This window comes from Pongo abelii, chromosome 4 (assembly GCF_028885655.2).
Source record: "Pongo abelii isolate AG06213 chromosome 4, NHGRI_mPonAbe1-v2.0_pri, whole genome shotgun sequence".
Lineage (NCBI taxonomy): Eukaryota > Metazoa > Chordata > Mammalia > Primates > Hominidae > Pongo > Pongo abelii.
This window is the reverse complement of record NC_071989.2, coordinates 137,875,341-137,898,758: the sequence shown is the minus strand read 5'-3', so window position 1 is coordinate 137,898,758 and position 23,418 is coordinate 137,875,341. Positions and strand designations below refer to the sequence as shown.

The 23,418-nt window shown below is 34.9% G+C and overlaps 1 protein-coding gene across 3 annotated transcripts in view; it reads right to left on the bottom strand.

Annotated features, from left to right (window-relative positions):
• The window catches only part of ADAMTS19 (ADAM metallopeptidase with thrombospondin type 1 motif 19), a 286,879-nt gene that overhangs the window by 203,096 nt on the left and 60,365 nt on the right, over positions 1-23,418 (bottom strand). For all 3 annotated transcript variants that reach the window (XM_054555896.2, XM_002815845.5, XM_054555897.2), the window contains 3 exons: positions 14,656-14,828; positions 13,281-13,364; positions 12,442-12,599 (listed from right to left, as the gene is read on the bottom strand). In XM_054555896.2, coding sequence (XP_054411871.2) covers positions 12,442-12,599; positions 13,281-13,364; positions 14,656-14,828 — 415 coding nt within the window. The remainder of the gene's footprint in view (positions 1-12,441; positions 12,600-13,280; positions 13,365-14,655; positions 14,829-23,418) is intronic.

Sequence of the window (23,418 nt, the reverse complement as noted above, 5' to 3'; positions counted from 1 at the left end):
TACACAATATAAATGGCTCCCTCTACTGTTGTGTATTGTACAGCCTATACAACTGAATATTGTGGGATACATTAAGTGTCTCTAATATGCCATGTACTAAATAAGGGGAAGGACACAAAAGAGATAAATAAAATAGGCTTCTACTTGAAAGGCACAGAAGTGGATAAAACATATCACCTCTGTAATGTGATAAGGGTCCCAGGAGCAGTGAGAAAGAAGTCTGGGGAGTTATATTAAATAATGAATAATTCTATTCTTCAACTGCCTTTGCCAGCAAACAAATGGAGAAAGAAACACCCAAAACAGATGATACTGAATAAAATGTCAATGCAAAAAATTAAAGAACCACATAAAATCAAATCTTCACCTTAGGGTCAAGAATCACTAAGTGTAAAGTATATTCAGATGTAGGGGGAAAGGGATTTGGGGTGATTTTTCTAAATATACAATACATCATATCATGATGCATGAGGCTGCAACATGACTATTTGATTTACATAAGGTGAAACATGGGACTTCATCTGTAACTAAACAACATGATAAAACTATGACAAATGCACTGCTTATTGTCAAGGGCATTTAGAGTCCACCACATAGCCAATTTCTGTTCACTTAGCAAACAAATGAATAAAGCACATTACAAAAAAAAAATCTAGTTATTTCATCCAGAAACGCTAGAAGTACCTCTCACTAAAATTGAAGAATAAATTGTCAGCAGCATTATAAACCAAAGATCAGACGATAATTCTTAATCTTCAATTCTCCAATAATCAACTTCTTTGCAGAAGAACAAAGCAATCTATTCCAAATTCAAAATATTCAAATATTTATTTTATGGGATGGGGATAGAGATTATTTGCTGACTAGACCTTTGATCGTGTGGATTCAAATTCTCTCATTTTTGGCTCATGTAGACTCTGTGCGCCTGAAGTCTGCATCACAGAGTTTCATTATGTGAGTTTATAGAAATGACACTGTTAGACTTTGGCAACTGGGAAGGCCAATAAATTTTGCCTAAGTTCTGATTTATGTTGAAAAAAGTGAAATGTAGCCTTTAATTTCCAAGAATGAAGATGCATCTGAGAATAAGTCTCACTGCAGAGTTTAATAGTGCCTTGGGATATACCTATAAATGATTCATTCAAAAATTATTCTGTAATTTGTATTAAATCAAGTTATTTTTGCAATTTCTATGGTTTATTAAATTTTCCCTTACTTGCCAATGGCATTAGTTTGAAACTAACTTTCACATGTATTATACGTAAACCAAAAGCATTTCTGTAAATAGGAAAGGCAAAGCTATCATTAATAAAATTGAATTTTAAAGAGTATTTTCAAAGGGCATAAAGATATATGCCTTCTCCATGATTTCAATGAGAAATGTGAAAATTGCACTAAGAAATCATAGAGTTGAGAGTTAAGAGAATATGTTTTGTGTTTTTGTTACTATGAACCCAGAAGCATAACTAGGTCAGCTTTAAACTATTTACTTTATTGTACTGCACAGGACAATTCGACAAATATATGACCTCAGATAGGTTTGGATTTGTAGAAGCATTATGCATTTTAGCTGAGACCAAACTTGATCCCTGAGCTAAAATTTCTTCCTATTAATGTACGCACATAACCCCCAACATTTACTAGTTATCTATGATGAGCATTTACTAGAAACTGAGCCTGGTTCTGAGTTTACTCTGCCAAATATGGATAAGAACACGCAATCCAGGGAGATTAACATTTTTTCCTATGTTATTCTATTTTTCACAGCTTTCTTACAAAGCTAAATAGCTGATCATCTTTACCCTAACTAGAAAGGGATATTTTTTCCTTAACTACACGAAGCACTCATTTAATCTTTATTAACCAAATGGTACTAGGTCACTTAGGAATAAAATATACTCTTTAGTGGGGTGATTTTTCACTACTATGGCACAGGAAGCAGAAATATGGAGAAAGGGTGATCCTTCACAGAAGCCTTGTCCCACAAGTGAGTAAAGGGGGAACAGTTTGCCAGTATTTGTCAGTATTTTATATATGTGTACCCTTTGACAGAGCAAGTACTTTTTAATCTACCCTAAATAAATACTATTATAGCACGTTTACAACCATATATAAACACATTTATAGAACATTTTCTCTAGCAGCAAAAAATTAGAAAGTTCTATAAACAGATAAGTAGTTGAATAAATCAGGATACTTTTATGCAATATATAGTATGTCAGCTCCCCCTCACAAATGATGCAGACCGATAGGAATGCATCAGTTTCCCATTGCTGCTATAACAGATTACCAAGAACTTAGCGGCTTAAAACAACACAAATTTGTTATCTTGTCAGAAGTCAAGTGCAGGTCTTAATGGGACAAAATAAAAGTGCCATAGAGCTGCATTCCTTCTAGAGGCACTAGGGTATAATCTATGTCCTGGCCTTTTCCAGCTTCTAGACATTGCTGGCATTCTTTGGCTTTTGACCTGTTTTTCTGTCTTCAAAACTGGGTTTATAGCATCTTCCAGTCCTTTTCTGACTTTGAACTTCTGCCTCCCTCTTCCTTATTTTAGGACTCTTGTGATTACATTGAACCCACTCAAATACGCCAGGATAATCTGCCCATCTCAAGATCCTTAATCACATTTGCAAAGTCCCCTTGCCATGTAAGATGGCATATTCACTGGTTCTGGAGATTAGAACCTGAATATTTGGGGAGGAGGGACATTATTCTGCCTTCCACAATAAATAACATAAAAATACTTGCCAGACATAATAGTAAAGTGAAAAAGCAAACAAATAGAGAAAACTGTGTATAGCGTGAAACAATGTTCTTTACATACACACCAGCTCTTAACATTGATTACCTTAGGGTTGGAGAGCGGGAGTAGAAGTTGGTAAAAGTTAATTTACTATGTAAACACTAAGGTGTTTCTTTTACTTTTACCATAAGAATATGCTTATAATATGACAATATATTTAAAAGTTATATTTAAACTTTTGCCATGAGAATATGCATTACTTGGAAAATAAAACCATATTAGGCTACATTTCCAAGAAAAGTATACAAAAATAAATAAGCAATTGTTTGAAACAGACTTTTAAGGGAAAATATGGATTACAAAACAGTATGTAAAATGACTTCAACAACATAGATAACGTTCTGTTTCCTAAGTGGAGGGGTAAACAGGCAGTTGTTAATTATGTTATTCTTTATGCTCTTTGTATATATGAAATATATCACACTATGCTGTCTTCTTTTCCTTTTCATAGAATTCTTGTGTTGCATAGCTAGGGAAAGCTAGCAACAAGGGAGGCAATAAGGAAGAGTGGTCAGTTCAAGATGCTAGTTTTAAGGTTTTTTAACACTAAAAAAATTGGATGCAGAAAATTCTAAAGCTTTTTTTAGAGTTTTGGAAGAAAAAATGGCATTGGAAATAAGGAATAAAATTAATGCCACAATATATTTTGTTGGTGAGAAACAAAACTTGTATGTAGACTATGATCCCAATAATGTAAATCCATGTATTTAATTATATACATACATAAGAAATACAACTGATGAAATATACTTTAAAATGTTAACTCTACTTTTTCCTATGTAGTGGAACTATAAGCTAATTTTTATATTTATTCTTGTACTTATCAATTTTCTGTAACAAATATATTGCATTTGTAATAAGAGAAAATTATAAATCAGTAATCAAATTATGATTGTCATCTTCTTTAGTCTCAGAAACAATATTTCTCAAATCTATTACTGTTAAGAAGGAAGAAAGACATGACCAATGCAAATGTTTAACCTAGACTCACCTCAAACCTTATAAGTCCCCTCTCCATCCACGCAAATTTTTCCATCCCTTCTACCAACTTCAATTTACTACTCTTTTCTTTCTTTTTTTTCTTTTTTTGTGAATTTTTATTATTATTATTATATATGCCATATAGTTTTAGGGTACATGTGCACAACGTGCAGGTTTTTTACATATGTAAACATGTGCCATATTATATGGGTGCCATGTAATATACATGTGCATGTTAATGGGTGCAGCACACCCATTAACTTGTCATTTGGCATTAGGTATATCTCCTAATGCTATCCCTCCCCCCTGCCCCCACCCCACAACAGGACCAGTGTGTGATGTTCCCCTTCTTGTATCCATGAGTTCTCATTGTTCAATTCCCACCTATGAGTGAGAACATGCGGTGTTTGGTTTTTTGTCCTTGAGATAGTTTGCTGAGAATGATGGTTTCCAGCTTCATCCATGTCCCTATAAAGGACATGAACTCATCATTTTTTATGGCTGCATAGTATTCCATGGTGTATATGTGCCACATTTTCTTAATCCAATCTATCATTGTTGGACATTTGTGTTGGTTCCAAGTCTTTGCTATTGTGAATAGTGCCACAATAAACATGTGTGCATGTGTCTTTATAGCAGCATGATTTAGAATCCTTTGGGTATATACCCAGTAATGGGATGGCCGGGTCAAATGGTATTCCTAGTTCTAGATCCCTGAGGAATCGCCACACTGACTTCCATAATGGTTGAACTAGTTTACAGTCCCACCAACAGTGTAAAAGTGTTCCTATTTCTCCACATCCTCTCCAGCACCTGTTGTTTCCTGACTTTTTAATGATTGCCATTCTAACTGGTGTGAGATTGTATCTCATTGAGGTTTTGATTTGCATTTCTCTGATGGCCAGTGATGATGAGCATTTTTTCATGTGTTTTTTGGCTGCATAAATGTCTTCTTTTGAGAAGTGTCTGTTCATATGCTTCACCCATTTTTGATGGGGTTGTTTGTTTTTTTTTTGTAAATTTGTTTGAGTTCATTGTAGATTCTGGATATTAGCCCTTTGTCAGATGAGTAGGTTGCAAACATTTTCTCCCATTTTGTAGGTTGCCTGTTCACTCTGATGGTAGTTTCTTTTGCTGTGCAGAAGCTCTTCAGTTTAATTAGATCCCATTTGTCAATTTTGGCCTTTTTTGCCATTGCTTTTGGTGTTTTAGACATGAAGTCCTTGCCCATGCCTATGTCCTGAATGGTATTGCCTAGGTTTTCTTCTCGGCTTTTTATGGTTTTAGGTCTAACATGTAAGTCTTTAATCCATCTTGAATTAATTTTTGTACAAGCTGTAAGGAAGGGATTCAGTTTCAGCTTTCTACATATGGCTAGCCAGTTTTCCCAACACCATTTATTAAATAGGGAATCCTTTCCCCATTGCTTGTCTTTGTCAGGTTTGTCAAAGATCAGATAGTTGTAGATATGCGGCATTATTTCTGAGGGCTCTATTCTGTTCCATTGGTCTATATCTCTGTTTTGGTACCAGTACCATGCTGTTTTGGTTACTGTAGCCTTGTAGTATAGTTTGAAGTCATGCAGCATGATGCCTCCAGCTTTGTTCTTTTGGCTTAGGATTGACTTGGCAATGTGGGCTCTTTTTTGGTTCCATATGAACTTTAAAGTAGTTTTTTCCAATTCTGTGAAGAAAGTCATTGGTAGCTTGATGGGGATGGCATTGAATCTATAAATTACCTTGGGCAGTATAGCCATTTTCATGATATTGATTCTTCCCACCCATGAGCATGGAATGTTCTTCCATGTGTTTGTATTCTCTTTTATTTCATTGAGCAGTGGTTTGTAGTTCTCCTTGAAGAGGTCCTTCACACCCCTTGTAAGTTGGATTTCTAGGTATTTGATTCTCTTTGAAGCAATTGTGAATGGGAGTTCACTCATGATTTGGCTCTCTGTTTGTCTGTTATTGGTGTATAAGAATGCTTGGGCTTTTTGCACATTGATTTTGTATCCTGAGACTTTGCTGAAGTTGCTTATCAGCTTAAGGAGATTTTGGGCTGAGATGATGGGGTTTTCTAGATATACAATCATGTCATCTGCAAACAGGGACAATTTGACTTCCTCTTTTCCTAATTGAATACCCATTATTTCCTTCTCCTGCCTGATTGCCCTGGCCAGAACTTCCAACACTATGTTGAATAGGAGTGGTGAGAGAGGGCATCCCTGTCTTGTGCCAGTTTTCAAAGGGAATGCTTCTAGTTTTTGTCCATTCAGTATGATATTGGCTGTGGCTTTGTCATAGATAGCTGTTATTATTTTAAGATACACCCCATCAATACCTAATTTGTTGAGAGTTTTTAGCATGAAGGGTTGTTGAATTTTGTCAAAGGCCTTTTCTGCATCTATTGAGATAATCATGTGGTTTTTGTCTTTGGTTCTGTTTATATGCTGTATTACTTTTATTGATTTTTGTATGTTGAACCAGCCTTGCATTCCAGGGATGAAGCCCACTTGATCATGGTGGATAAGCTTTTTGATGTGCTGCTGGACTCGGTTTGCCAGTATTTTATTGAGGATTTTTGCATCAATGTTCATCAAGGATATTGGTCTAAAATTCTCTTTTTTTGTTGTGTGTCTGCCAGGATTTTGTATCAGGATGATGCTGGCCTCATAAAATGAGTTAGGGAGGATTCCCTCTTTTTCTATTGATTGGAATAGTTACAGAAGGAATGGTACCAGCTCCTCCTTGTACCTCTGGTAGAATTTGGCTGTGAATCCATCTGGTCCTGGACTTTTTTTGGTTGGTAAGCTATTAATTATTGCCTCAATTTCAGTTCCTGTTATTGGTCTATTCAGAGATTCAAATTCTTCCTGGTTTAGTCTTGGGAGAGTGTATGTGTTGAGGAATTTATCCATTTCTTGTAGATTTTCTAGTTTATTTGCATAGAGGTGTTTACCCAACACAGGAGCACCCAGATTCATAAAGCAAGTCCTTAGTGACTTACAAACAGACTTAGACTCCCACACAATCATAATGGGAGACTTTAACACCCCACTGTCAACATTAGAGAGATCAATGAGACAGAAAGTTAACAAGGATATCCAGGAATTGAACTCAGCTCTGCACCAAGTGGACCTAATAGACATCTACAGAACTCTCCACCCCAAATCAACAGAATATACATCCTTTCAGCACCACACCACACTTATTCCAAAATTGACCACAAATTGGAAGTAAAGCACTCCTCAGCAAATGTAAAAGATCAGAAATCATAACAAACTGTCTCTCAGACCACAGTGCAATCAAACTAGAACTCAGGATTAAGAAACTCACTCAAAAACTGCTCAACTAAATGGAAACTGAACAACCTGCTCCTGAATGAGTACTGGGTACATAACAAAATGAAGGCAGAAATAAAGATATTCTTTGAAACCAAGAGAACAAAGACACAACGTGCCAGAATCTCTGGGACACATTCAAAGCAGTGTGTAGAGGGAAATTTACAGCACTAAATGCCCACAAGAGAAAGCAGGAAAGATCTAAAATTGACATCCTAACATCACAATTAAAAGAACTAGAGAAGCAAGAGCAAACACATTCAAAAGCTAGCGGAAGGCAAGAAATAACTAAGATCAGAGCAGAACTGAAGGAAATAGAGACACAAAAAACCCTTCAAAAAATCAATGAATCCAGGAGCTGGTTTTTTGAAAAGATCAACAAAATTGATAGACTGCTAGCAAGACTAATAAAGAAGAAAAGAGAGAAGAATCAAATAGACACAATAAAAAATGACAAAGGGGATATCACCACCGATCCCACAGAAATACAAACTACCAATTTACTACTCTTAACCAGCTTTATTATGGTAAAACTTACATAAAATACATACAAGTTAAATGAGAAGATTGGTGAATTTTGACAAATGTTTAAACCCACATGTATTCAAAGCAATATATGCATATTTCCACCACTACGGAAAGTTCCTTCTGCCTTTTTGTAGTCAGTTTTCCCACCTAAAGGTGGGAACATTTGTCACACCACAGATGAATTTTGCCTATTTTCAAACTCTATATAAGTGGAATCATCCTCTGATCAGTTTCTAATTTGGCTTTTTCACTCAGTATAATTATTATTATTATTTTTTTGAGGTGGAGTCTCACTCTGTTGCCCAAGCTGGATTGCAGTGGTGCAATCTCCACTCACTGCAACCTCCGCCTCCCAGGTTCAAGCAATTATCCTGCCTCAGCCTCCCGAGTAGCTGGGATTACAGGCATGAGCCACCACGCCTGCCTAACTTTTGTATTTTTGATAGAGTCAGGGTTTCACCATGTTGACCAGGCTGATATTGAACTCCTGACCTCAAGTGATCTGCCTGCCTGCCTAGGCCTCCCAAATTGCTGGGATTACAGGCGTAAGCCACCACACCCGGCCTCAGTATAATGTTATTCATATTCATCCATCCATGTGGTTGCATTTATTAGTAGTTTGATGAAGAGTATTCAATTGTATGAACACACAATACATCCATTCACCTGTAGATGAACGTTTATTTATAATTTTTGGCAATTATGAAAAATTATGAAAAAATTATGAAAGCTTCTATAAATTTTCAAGTTCAATTTTTTATGTGAATAACATTTTTATTTTTCTTAAGTAAATATCTGAGAACCGGATGTAGGCTAAATGGTAAGCAAATGTTTAACTTTATAAGAAACTACTCATTTTCCAGTGTGGTTGAACCATTTTATAATCCCACCAACAACTGAGGAGTGTTCCATATCCTCACCATCATTGAGTATTTTCAATTTTTATAACTGAAGCCTTTCAAGTGGGTATGAATTTAATTTGCATTTTCCTGAGTATTAATGATGTTGAGTATCTGTTTATGTGCTTATTGTAGATTCATATTTCTTACTATTTTTAAGAGGTTAACGTATTTTTTTACTTGTATATGTGTATATACACACACACGTAAACATTCTGGATACAAATTCTTTGTTAGTATATGCATGACAACTATTTTCTCAAATTCACAAAAGATGTGAACATCTTTTGAACGGGAAATGGTTTTCATTTTTAAAAATTCCAGATGATTGTTAATATTTCTTGATTAGTACTTTTTTGTATCCTATCTAAGAAATCATTGCCCTCCTCTTGTTCATGAAGATGTTCTTTATTTTTTTACTACAATAGAGTTTTAGCTTTCATGTTTAATTCTGTGATCCTTTTTGAATTAATTTTACACGTTAATAGGACTGATATTCATTTTTTTCACAAAGGTGTCCAGATATTCCATTTGTACCATTTGATGTATTCTAATACCATCTGCTGAATAGATTATTTTTATAACTGAATTATGTTGGTAGCTTTATTAAAAATCAATTGACCATATATATGTGGGTTTATTTCTAGACCGTTTATTTTGCTTCATTGATTTGCATGACTTTGTGCCAAAACCATACTATCTTGATTTCCAAACCTTTATAGTAAGTTTTGAAATCATATAGTGTAAGTCCATCCAATTTGTTCATATATATATACATATATATGTGTGTGTGTATATATATGTGTATATATATACGTGTGTATATATATGTGTGTGTGTGTGTGTATGTATATATATATATATATATATATATATATATATACATATATAAACATTTTCATTCCTGTGACAGAATGGGAAGATTTTGGGGTTTTTTTGTTTGTTTGTTTGTTTGAGACAGAGTCTTGCTCAGTTGCTCAGGCTGGAGTGCAGTAGCACAATCTTGGCTCACTGCAACCTCTGCCTCCCAGATTCAAGCAATTCTCATGGCTCAGCCTCCCAAGTAGCTGGGACTACAGGCATGCACCACCATGCCCAGCTAATTTTTGTAATTTTAGTAGAGATGAGATTTTGTCATGTTGGCCAGGCTGGTCTTCAATCCCTGGCCTCAGGCGATCTGCCCACCTCAGCCGCCCAAAGTGCTGGGATTACAGGTGTGAGCCACCACACCTGGCCTCAATTTGTTCTTATTTTTCAAAACTGTTTTGATTCTTCTAGGTCCTCTGCCTTTACAAATTAGTACTGGAATCAGCTTGTCAATTTCTACAAAACATGCCTGTAAAGGTTGTTTCATTGGGAGTATACTGAATCTATAAATCAATTTGGAGAAAACTGACATTTAATAATATTTAGTATTCCAATGAATTAATCTTTATTTAGATATTTAATTTCTCATAACAGTGCTGTATAGTTCTCATTTTAGAGGTTTTACACATATTTTACTAAAATTTTTCTTAAGTATTTTATGGTTTTGGAAGTCACTGTAAGTTTTTTTCCAATTGTTTACTTCCAGTATATATAAATATAATTGGTTTTTGAAAACTGATTTTACATAATGTAGCCTTGAAAACCCAGTTATAAATTCTAGCAAATTTTTGCTAGATTTCTTAAAATATTCTTTGTACCATTTCATATCATCTGTGAATAAGAGACATTTTTCTTTTTATTCCAAATATGTACGCTTTTCCTTTTTTTTTTCTGCTTTACTGCACTGGTTATGATCTTCAGTATGATATTGGATAGAAGTGGTAAGAGGGGACAACCTTACCTTGCTTTCAGTTGTAAGGAGAAAATGTTCAGTTTTCTCCTTTTGCTGATATTAGTTGTAGATATATTTTTTGATAGATACCCTTTCAGAGATTAAGATAGTACCTCAAGAACTCAATAAGTATTTTTGGTTGATAGGATTTCTTTATTTTACTTTCTTTCAGTACATTAGAAATGTTGTTTCATTGTCTTTTGAACTTACTGTTTTTCGGATGTGAAGTCAGTCATTTATTTGAACATTGTTCCTCCTGTTCAATGTTCCCTCTGCTACCCCCGATGCTCACCCCACTGGCTGATGGAAATTTTTCTGTTTTTCTTTGGTTTTCAGCAGTTTTCCTATGATGTGCCTAGGTCCATATTTGTTGCCTTTCATCAAATTTGCAGAATTTTTTGCCATTATGTCTTCAAATAATTTTTCTTACCCATTCTTACTCTCTCCTTCTGAGACTCCAATTACAACTACATTAATCTGCTAAATCCAGCATCTAGGCTATCTCGAGGTCAGTTTCTATTAACTAATTTTTCCCTGACCATGGGTCACATTTTCATGTTTCTTTGCTTGACTAATTTTTATTATACTCTGGACATTGTGGATGATATATTTTTAGAGATTTGCTATTCTGTTATCTTCCTCTGAAGAGTGCTTACAGCTGTTTTAAGAGGCAGTTCAATTACTGGCTCATCATCCTGCACTTGGATAAATTTGATTTTATTCTTTGGTAGGGGAGATCTATCAAAAATCCAAGATGATACCCAAGCCTCTGTAAATTGGTGGTATTCAACCTCCAAGCTCTGTCTCCCCTAAGGCTAAAAATGTTGATAAAGTATCACAAGATTGTTCCACTCCTGTACTTTGAATTTGCTCATTCCTCTTATCTTTTTAAATTCTGAACTCCATAGCAGCAATCCTATAGTAAATTTGGGGCAGTTTCCTCTATCTGTTTATCTTCAGACCAGCCCTTGCCAAGTTCTCACGTATGGTCAGCACATGTACTTCATGGCACCTCTCCATGCCTAAGACTTTTATCTCTGGTGTCCTCAGCAGGATCACTGTGCTCTACTTAGATTCTAGCTTGCTATGCTAGTTAAGAAATTTTTCCCAAGGAAAAAGCTAGGTTGACTGCGATGTTTGCATAATAAAATTCCCTTCTTTCAGGAATTGCAGTCTTACACTGTTCATTCTCCAATGACTAAAAGCGTGACTTCTTATTTTCCAATGTTATGATTGCTTGTTGCAGAAACTCAGTATCAGTTATACCTACTTAGCCGAAAGTAGAAGTCCAATTGTGTTCCTGCATAGAGATTTTTCAACCTTATGAATTATTTGCCTTTAGTATTAATTACAAGAAACTACAATGATTTCAATGATTTCATTTCAGAAAATCATATGTAATTTACACTACTGTGATGTGAAATGCTAACACTTTTGATGACTAAAATTAAATTGCTAGTTCACAATGAATTACTTATTTTTACCAGCTTTAAGCAAGACAAATTATGTATAATTATTAAATATAGTAATCATATAGAGCATATTGTTGCTCATTATTTCACTTACATTTATTTACATATTATACTTAATGCTATATTAAAAATATTTTTTAGTAGTACATTCACAATGTAGCTTATAATTAATCAGTCAGAGACTTAATTGAAATTGTTTCTCACATGGAGCCAGAAAGTTTTTCAATTGCTGAATTTAACATATTAGGTTACTTTATATGGTGATGACTGAAAAACATACAGTCTAGGTTCATAATTTTGAACTTACGACAAAATTCAGCATAGTTTTAGCTTATCATTATCAATGACTATGCCTTTGAGGTCAAAAATTTAGAGTAATTTTTTAGAATTAACTAACCAAATTTTTTGTCAATATGCCATCCAATACTTAGCTGTTTACAAATCAGTTATTTTGAATTGAGGGAGATGACTAACATCATTATGCCAAAATCATTTTTGAAACACGAAATCTGAAAAACATTATCTATTAAGGGATTAATGGGATTAATAGTGCAGTGATTGAATTAGGAATGCCATTTAACTGGCTTTGGAAAATTTACCTTGTTATAAGTATAGCTGCATCCACGGAAGTCATGTCTTCCCCCCAGCTTGTTGACATCTCTAAATGTATATCATTCTTTTTGCCAAATTCTTCATGTTGCCACTTACAAAAACTCTCTAGCATTTTTTCTCCATGATGCCCAATATATAGTTCTGGCTGCAAAAGAACAGAGCTCATCACAAGGCATATTATTCTTAGGTATATACAAAACAACAACAACAATAACAGAGGCACTCTTGAATTACTAAGGCAAACTGCTGACCATAACATTAATTAGAACCTGGAAGACATTCAGGTTTAATTTACCCTGATCTGAAAAGCTTAAAACTTGGTGAAGGTGTAATAATTACAAAATCTGTTTAATGGTATTCTGAAAAAGCAAAGAGGTTCAATTAAGAATATGGAAGTTTTAGACTTAAATAACTTGTTTCTACAACTTAAGAACAACATTTTCTATGTAGAACACCATTTTCTAAAGTGCCAGTTAAGCAGCATATCAAATGATGTCACAGAATAGTTCCCATTTAAAATAAATAAAAAGTGTTAAATGCAGACATCTAAATAATAGACTAAAACTGTTACTTAAGGTGACTTCTTAAAATTATACTTTGGAAAGTTAAGATTTGTTTTCAGGATTCTTGGAAACTAACAACATCTTATTTTTTAAATAAGATTGGGGTATTAACCAAAACTAAAGGCCAGTTTTATGTATACTTTAAGTGATTCAATGGATATTTCCAGATTTTTAATTACATCCTTAACATTTCCTTTACTTAAAAGTTTCTGAACAAAATTTCTCACCCATTTAATTTAATAAAAAACTCAAGACTTTCTTACTGGAGTTTCATGGAGCAGAATAAGCTTTATCACACGAAGATTGACCTGCACACCCAGACTCTTGTGTTGGAAAAGGTTAAAAACCTAAAAACAAATAAAAATAAAAATCCTAAAATTAAACTGAAAATCATCTTAATTTTTCTCAAGGCCCATACATGGAGATGTCTCAATTTAGTTGAGAAATCTTCTTTATTTTTTTTTTTAAAAAAAAGCTTGTAAAGTAATTTTTTATTTGTTACACTGAATTTAAAAGAAAACTTAGTATTGATTTAATTTGTATTAGAAAATATATAACTGACACACCAAACCCATGCTTTCAGAGATATTTCTACTTAGAAAAGACTGGTTGTTAGGCGGTGTTAATCTACCATATATCCCATTTTAGAGGAGTGCTCAGGAGGTAATGGAATATGCACAGAAATATCTAAAGTGTAAAAAAAAAAAAACTCTGTTCCCCAGGAAAACAGCCACATGATAGCAAAGATAGTAAAAAATGGGACTATACTATATTTATCCTTACATCAGCCATTCTTAAGTGGTAATTGACTTATAAATGGACATTTGCCTTAAACATTTATTTCTGTGTATTCTCATCTAAGAATCACTCTTCACTACAACCTTCTGATTCTTCCTTGAATGAGGTTTGCCCAACAGAGTACGCAATTAAGTCAAAGGATTAATCTGGTAATAGGCATCCCTAACATGATAGATTCTAGGATTTCTACAATCAGAAATCATCAACTCAAGTTAGCCACCTGTGATTTAGTTGGTTAAAATTTTAGCTCATCAACTAAAATCATATCTGACATCCAATTTTACATATGTAAATAATAGCTCAGTGGATTACCAACATTCATTTTTATATCACATCATAATTAACCTATGGTCCTTTTGTGGGGCCACATATATAAACATATATTAAAATATTTATGGTAATTTCACCAAATGTATACCTCTATCAAAATATCTTATGTACCCCATAAATATATACATCTACTATGTACTAACAAAATAAATACATACATACATACAGACAGACAGACATAAATACATACATAAAATGGGGCTAGAAACATTTTTTTTAAAAAAGGAAAAGAACAGTACCAAAAAAAGAGAGAAAAGAGTAACATAGAAAGAGCTTTGCCACATCAAAGTTAACAAGAAGGGTGTTTTCTTTTTTATAAGATGTGAATTTTTATTTTGATATTGCTTTTGAGATGGATCAATTTTGTATACCTAAGTATTTTTTTTACTGATGACAATAAGAGAAAGGAATAGTAATGAGTTAATTTTAAAGAATTTCATTATAAATACTCACACGTCTTCCTTAGAGTTTTCTTGAAAAAATTCCAAGCGCACTTTAAAGTTTGCCTACCATATTTAAGATGGTTAGAATGAATCTCCTGGCTGCATCTGCTCCATGATAGGAAACCATTGCTGGGTCTGCAACCACTACAGTCTCTATGTTGTATTCTTGAGGTAATTTGTATGAATATCGTTTCCCTCTTCCACTTTCTGCTATTTTTCTAGACCTAGGTCTTCCTTTATCTGCAACAGAGAAATGAATTTTTCAGTGCGCCTTCATATTGGCAAAGTGAATAATATTAAACATATTTAATAATGAGCAAACCCAAATAAGTTCCTGACACACATAAAATCTTAAAGGGCATTTGGCTTTGAAGTATGACTTTAGAATGGGACAGACTGAACTTCTCCCACTTATTAGTTCTGCCATTTTAGCAAACTAACATCACTCAGTCAGCCTGAGTTTCCTTATCTGCAAAGTGGATAATGATAACACCTACCTTTCAGAGTTGTCGATGGCTTATAATAAGATCACATTAGTTAGATTTCTAGCAAACAGCTCCAATATAAACAAAATAACTCAATAAATAAAAGATATTACAATTTTCTTTTTGATGCCGATGGCAAAATAAAGTTAGTTGAAAGAAGTGCCTGAAGTGACTGTCTCACACATCCTAATTTCAGGCAGGTGCTCCTGATTACTAAATTACTATGCATGAATTACAAAGGATTCAGCTCCACTTTCCATCAGGATCTTACAGAAGCTATAACTGCTTGGAAATATAGATTCCTCAAATGAAGCCAAATCAGAGCAGAAACAAAAATCATGTATAGGTTTGCCTACATAAAAAGTAAGAACTTCCGTTTATTAAAACATGTCACTATCACAGTGGAAATCATGCCACCAAGTGACAGAAGATAGTTGCAATACTTTTCCAGAATAAAGAAATAAAGAGCTATTCTAAATCAATGACAGTCTAATTGAAAAATGGGCAGAACTTGAACAACCATTTCTCACAATAGGATATCTAAATGCCTAATAGCATGGGAAAATGTTTAACCTCACTTGTCTTCAGGGAAATACAAATTAAAACCAAAATATACTAAATAAATTAAAATCCCTGGAATAAGTTAAAATTAAAGACACTGACTATATCAAGTGCTGACAAGACTGTGGGGACAAATAGAAGTATCACATGCATACATGCTGAGAGATTAAACTGGGATAAACACTTTGTAAACCTAGTTTGCAGGGTCTTCTAAAGTTGAATATTTGCATACCCATTAATCAATGATCTAAAACATACAGCCATCAGAAATGCATACAAATTGCATGTACAAACTATTCAGAGTGGCACTATTTTTAAAATTCAAATAATCATCAATAGTATATGGATAAAGAAATGTTAGAACAGTCATATAATGGAATACTATACAGCAATGAAAAGGAACCAGCTGCTGTAACATGTGAAACTATGGAAGAATCTCACAAATAATGAGGTTCATCCACATAATACTGATGAAAAGAAGCCAAGTACAAAAGATTAGGTAGTATGATTCCATTTAAAGACACATCAAAGCCTGGGAAGAAATGCTCTTAAAAACCAACTCAGTGAATATCTTAGGGTAGGAGAACTTAGATCCTGGGCATGGGCACAAGGGAGATATCTGTGGTGTTGATATTTTCTTTTCCTTCTTTTTTTTTTTTCCCTTCAAGTTCTGGGATACATGAGCAGAACGTGCAGGTTTGCTACATAGGTATACATGTGCTGTGGCACTTTGCTAGCTGCATAAATGTCTTCTTTTGAGAAGTGTCTGTTCATATCTTTTGGCCGCCTTTTGATGTTTTTTTTTTTTTTCTTGTAAATTTGTTTAAGTTCCTTGTAGATTCTGGATATTAGCCCTTTGTCAGATGGATAGATTGAAAAACTTTTCTCCCATTCCATAGGCTGCCTGTTCACTCTGATGATAGTTTGTTTTGCTATGCAGAAGCTCTTCAGTTTAATTAGATCCCATTTGTCAATTTTGGCTTTTGTTGCAATTGCTTATGGTGTTTTAGTCATGAAGTCTTTGCCCATGCCTATGTCCTGAATGGTGCTGCCTAAGTTTTCTTCTCGGGTTTTTATGGTTTGGGGCTTTACATTTAAGTCTTTAATCTATCTTGAGTTAATTTTTGTATGGTGTGTAAGGAAGGGGTCCAGTTTCTGTTTTCTGCATATGGCTAGTTTTCCCAGCACCATTTATTAAATAGGGAATACTTTCACCACTGCTTGTTTTTGTCAGGTTTGTCAAAGATCAGATGGTTGTAGGTGTGTGGTGTTATTTTTGAGGTCTCTGTTCTGTTCCATTGGTCTATATATCTGTTTTGGTACCGGTACCATGCTGTTTTGGTTACTATATCCTTCTGGTAGTTTGAAGTCAGGTAGCATGATGACTCCAGCTTTTTTTCTTTTTGCTTAGGATTGTCTTGGCTTTATGAGCTATTTTTGGTTCCATATGAAATTTACAGTAGTTTTTCTAATTCTGTGAAGAAAGTCAATGGAAGCTTGATAGGAATAGCATTGAATCTATAAATTACTTTGGGCAGTATGGCCATTTTCACAATATCGATTCTTCCTATCTATGAGCATGATTTTTTTTTCTCATTTGTTTGTGTCCTCTCTTATTTCCTTGAGCAGTAGTTTGCAATTCTCCTTAAAGAGGTCCTTCATGTCCCTTGCAAGTTGAATTCCTAGGTATTCTCTATAGTCTGATCCCAGTGGCAGCTATTGGTTATGTTCACACTGGGAAAATTCAGCAGTTGAACATATTGTTTCTGCAATTTCCTGTATGCACATGGTGCTTCTATAATAAATTTACGATAATAACGGCTTTATTGAGGTGTAACTTGCATGTCACATTATGCAGCCATTCATGTGTACAATTCAATCAAGTTTAAGAATTTTCTACAGCTGAATAATAATCTCCATGGTATATTGTTAAATCAGCTATTACTTGCTCCTCTCCTTGTCATTTATCATATTCTGTTGATGTCTCTAGGCTGCTATCATCTTTCCACAACTTGCACTGTTGACTGACACCTTTTATATTTCTTTACTATTTAATATAAATTCAGTGAAGTCTCTTCAAGAGTGGAGTGAAACATGTATATTCAATTAGTCATGATTCCCCATATGTCTCTAACTTTGTTTTGAATTCAGGATATGTGTTCTCACAGTTCTAATCTATCTTTTTGGTTTCTGATAAACCCCTTGAGTCTTATACCAGGTACCTCGGTTTTAGCTTGCCTATTCTATTCTATTATTCTATTCTATTCTATCCTATTCTACTAACCACATATCCTACCTTGCTTTGACCTCTAACATATTTTCATTTTTACAGAATTAATTTATCTTCTCTTGGATACTTTTTTTTTTTTTTTTTGAGATGGAGTCTCACTCTGCCGCCCAGGCTGGAGTGCAGTGTCACGATCTCCGCTCACTTCAACCTCTGCCTCCTGGGTTCACGTGATTCTCCTGCCTCTCTGCTTCTCAAGTAGCTGGGATTACAGGCATGCACCACAATGCCCAGCTAATTTTTGTAGTTTTTGTAGAGACGGGGTTTCGCCATGTTGGTCAGTCTGGTCTCGATCTCCTGACCTCAGATAATCCGCCTGCCTTGGCCTCCCAAAGTGCTAGGATAACAGGTGTGAGCCACTGCTCCCAGCCTTATCTCTTGGATTCTTGACCTACTGTTTCCTTTGTATTATGACTTCTATGCCCACCTGTCAACTCTGTGATCTAATAAGAACTGGATCCCACCACTATTGCTGGAAGCTAATCTTATGTAGACTATCCCCATAAGTTACTGTTTCTTATTTTTTCTAGCAATGACGCAGATTTTAAAAATATGTAATAAATCCAGTTTTACTCAAATATCATGTATAATCAGTTAACAAAGTTAACTGAAGTGTTATAACAATTAATGCAAATATTCCTTATTTATATCATATAACAAGTCAATGCAAGATGACAAAAACAATACTAGCCATCTGAATCAGAATCACTATAGTTAAAAGTAAACTTTGTGGATCCGGATTCAGTACCAGCAGTTAATACCAAAGACCAAACTGATCATATATATATATATATACACACACACATACAACTATGCATACATATGCTGTTTATATATTATGTGTGTGTATATACTTACATTCTAACATATATACATATGTGTGTGTGTATACATATATTTTTTTTTCAACATCACCTTTCTAGATGGATATATAATTGGCCTTGAAGGGAAATGAGAATCTGAGTATTATCCCGCACATATTCACCAACTGTGACAAATGATAGCTTCTCACCAGTGTCAACTTCTGCAAAGCGAATGAGATTAATATGGATACATCCAATAACTAAAAAGAGACACTTCCTTCTACTTAGATACTTTTCCACATTTTCCTTACTTTCTTCCAGCTATCACCTTCCTGTCCTCATTGCTGGATGAGATGCTGTAGTAGAGACTATTAATTTTCCATTAGTATCCATTCTCCCTTTCTTACTTTTAGTAATAAAAAGCTCCCTAACCACATCCCCACCCAACCACTGCTTTTTGGTTAGATGTGTGGCTATGCACCCAGAAACATTTCTCAGTCTACTGTTCAACTGAGTGTAATTATGTGACTGAGTAGTAAAACACGGAATTTGAACAGAACTAGTATGTAAAACTTTTGGGTCACCCTTTAAAGAAAATTGCTTGCTCCTACTTTCCTTCCTTCGTCCTATAGGCTAGAAACTAGACAAAGTATAGAGAGCTTAGGTGGACATTGGAAGATAACATTTCTGGGGGATGTTAAACCAATTCTTTGGGGTCAAAATGCATAGATAAAAATCTTGGATTTGCCACTTACTAGCTTTGGAACTGTGGGACAAAAACTTACTTTTCTACTTATTTGTTGTATAGATTAAAATTGTACATGAATAGGAATATGTGAGCATGTATATGTAACTTGCTTATTGCAATGTCTAATTCATATATTAAATGTGAAATACATTAGCTACTAGGATGACATTTTTAATATGGAAATGAATCTTCATATTTATTTGATCTCTAAATGAGAACATGCACACTTACATGGGTTTAAAGGTATACCTAGATGTATACTCTGTGCTCTCAGTAAAAATTTTGCTTTTAACAAACTATTACATTTTGATTATCAAATAAAATTTACTAAAACCTAGAGTAAATAGTCACTGGTCATATTAAAACTATTTTTTGATAGTCAGAACTCAAGAAAATTCCTACAGCAACTATTTTGTTACTGCAATATTTAAGCAATCTAATAATGCCACAGCCCACATGAAAATCTGTTCCTTCAAAAATGTTTTCTTTTGTAAAAGAGAAAACTGGATTCCATTCTAGAAGTCTATAAAATAGAAAGTTATAAACATATAAAATATATCACTATAGTGACCATCTCATTCACAGTATCACTGGGATAATCTCATGGAGTTCAGAAAAGAGACAAATTAGGGCATGGAGCTGGCGTCACAGGAGATAGAAAAAAGGTGAGCTCTCAGAGCTGAGACTTAGGGTCCTGAGCGATGAGCTTCAGCAGATAAGAGAAAACCATGCAGATTTAGAAAATGAGACAACAAAATACAACAATTTTACAACTTTAGACTCATTAGAAATCATGTAAATGAATCTCAGAATCATGGGTATCTACTCCAATTGACAGACAAATGACTCATCCAAATACAAACAACTGGATAGCAAAATATCTGGTGGAAAAAGTGTATTTATCTCAACTCTTAACAGAGTAAGACTCTGAATAATTATTGTCTAAATAATAATAATTAGTGGAAACAAATTCTTCCTCAAGGTGTTTACAAACATTTTTTATCTTTCCTATCATTGAAATGTCATCTTACTCTCTTAGGTTTCACAAAGAAGATTGTGTCTTCCCATATTTTTGTCTTTAGAGGCTGACTTTTACTCATATTTATGTGTCCAGGGTATGGCATGCAGTAAATAATATTTATGGAATTAATGTGAAGAAACTTTATGTCCAGCATTTTACTAGGCTCCCTCATGTGTAACACCACATGCACAAAATGCAATGGTAGCACTACAAAGCAATAGCTTGGAAAGGCTTAGGGAAAGTAGCATCCAGGGGGATTCAGAAGGACTTCCCTAAGGCACTAAGTCTTGGAGGATGAGAAGGTTAAAGAAAAAGAAGAGAAAGTTTTGAAGAAAACCAGGAGACTTAGAGGCAGGAAGGAGTATGGTACATAGGGATAGAAATGAAAGATCTCTATAAACTCAGATGTTTCTCTAAATATGCACAAGAATCACATTTTGGGGTCCATGTTTAAAATACTGATTCTCTTGGGTCCTGGCCTCAGTAACTCTGACTTAGTGCATCCGGATGGGATCCAGAAATCTTCATTTTAACTCTGATCCCCAGGTGATTTTGGTGCACTTAATCTACTTACCATATTCAGGTTGTTGTGTGCCTAGCTGAAGAGTATGAATTTTACTCTGAAGGTGTGAAGAATCCCAGAAAAGAATATTATCAAATGCACCTTTTAGAAAAATTGGAAACTAGATTATGAGAGGGTTAGACTGAAATCAAGAAGACACAGAGAAGGCAATAAACTGCAGTAATCCAAGCAACATATAAATTGGCTGTAGAGTCAAGGGTCCAGGGTCTCCTGGTATGCAAAATGGCATACTGGGAATCACATTATCCCTTCTGTATTTTTTTAAAATCTTTCAGTTTCCTGTCTCTTTTTTTTTCCCCTATAAAATGAGAATAGGGAGGGCAGAGCAAGATGGTGGAATAGAAAGCTCCACCAAATGTCCCCACTGCAAGGACACCAAGTTAACCATCTACAGAGAAAAAAAATACCTTCATAAAAAACTGAAAATCATGTGAGCACTCATAATACCTGGTTTTAACTTCATGTCGCTGAAAAAGGCACTGAAGATGGAAAAACAGTGCTGAATTGCTGATACCACCCCTCCGCCACCCCAGCAGTTGTAGAGTGGTGCAGAGAGCATCTCCGGGTGCTGAGATGCAGTGACCTCAATGCTGTCCTGTTAGAGCAGAAAGGAAAACCAGATCAAACTCAGCTGACACCCACCATAGAGAGAGCATTTAAACCAGCCTTAGCCAGAGGGGAATCCTCAATCCCACTGGTAAGAAACTGAGTGCCTATAAACCTTGATACTGAGGCTACAGCACTCTGAGCCTCCAAGAAAACTTGAAAGGCAGTCTAGGCCATAAGGACTGCAACTCTTAGGCAAGTCCTAGAGACAGTGGACTAGGAGATACACACAATATACTGAGACACCAGCTGGGATGGCCAAGGGAGTTCTGGCATCACCCCTCCCCTAACCTCAGGCTGCATAGCTGGTGGCTCCAAAGGGACACCTTCCTTGTGCTTGAGGAGGGGAGAGGGAAACGTGCGGAAGACTTTGTCTTACATCTAGGATATGAGCACAACCACACAGGATAGGGTGCCAGTTAGAGTTGTGAGGCCTCCATTTCAGGTCCTAGTTCCCAAAAGACATTTCCAGACATCTCCTGGGCCAGAAGCGAACCCACTGCCTTGAAGAAAGGAACCCGGTCCTGGCAGTATTTGCCACCTACTAACTGAAAAGCCCTGAATAACCAGCAGTGACACCCAGGTACTACATTGAGGACTTTGGGTGAACCTTTGAGACTTACTGGCTTCAGGTACCAGCAGAGCCACAGAGCGACAGAACACCAAGTGAACTTGAAATAATTAAGAGGACTCAAGCAGGAATTCTGGAGTTGAAAAATGCAATTAGCATATTGAAGAGTGAATCACAGTCTTTTAATAGCAGAATTGAACAAACAAAAGAAAGAATTAGTGATCTTGAAGACAGGCTATTTGAAAATACACAGTCAGAAGAGACAAAACAAAAAAGAATAAAAAACAATGAAGCAAACCTACAGGATCTAGAAAATTGCCTCAAAAGGGCAAATATAAGAGTTATTGGCCTTAAAGAAGAGGTAGAAAAAGAGACAGAGGTAGAAAGTTTTTACAAAGAAATAACAGAGAACTTCCCAAACCTAGAAAAAGATACCAATATCCAAGCACAAAAAGGTTATAGAACACCAATCAGATTTAACTCAAAGAAGACTACCTCAAGGCATTTAATAATCAAAATCTCAAATGTTAAGGATAAGGAAAGAATGCTAAAACCGGCAAAAGAAAAGAAACAAAAAACATACAATTGAGCTCCAATACACTGGCAGCAGTGGAAAACTTGCAAGCCAGGAGAGAGTGGTGTGTCATGTACTGTGCTGAAGTAAAAAAAAATTTCCCCTTGAATAGTATATCTGGCAAAAATATCCTTCTAACATGAAGGAAAAATAAAGACTTTCCCAGACAAACAAAAACTGAGTGATTTCAGCAATACCAGACCTGTCCTACAAAAAACGCTTAAGGAAGTACTTCATTCAGAAAGAAAAGGACATTAATGAGTAATATATAATCATCTGAAGGTACAAAACTCACTGGTAATAGTAAGTACACAGAAAAACACAGAATATTATAACACTGTTACTGTGGTGTGCAAACTACTTTTATCCTAAGTAAAAAGACTAAACAATGACACAATCAAAACTAATAACTATAAAAGCTTTTCAAGACATAGTCAGTACAAAGATATAAATAGAAGCAAAAAAAGGTTAAAAAGTTGGGGTACGAAGTTAAGGCAGAGAGTTTTTGTTGGATTTCTTTTTGCTTGTTTGTTTATGGAAATACTGTTAAGATGTTATCAGGTTAAAATAATGGTTTATAAGATAGTATTT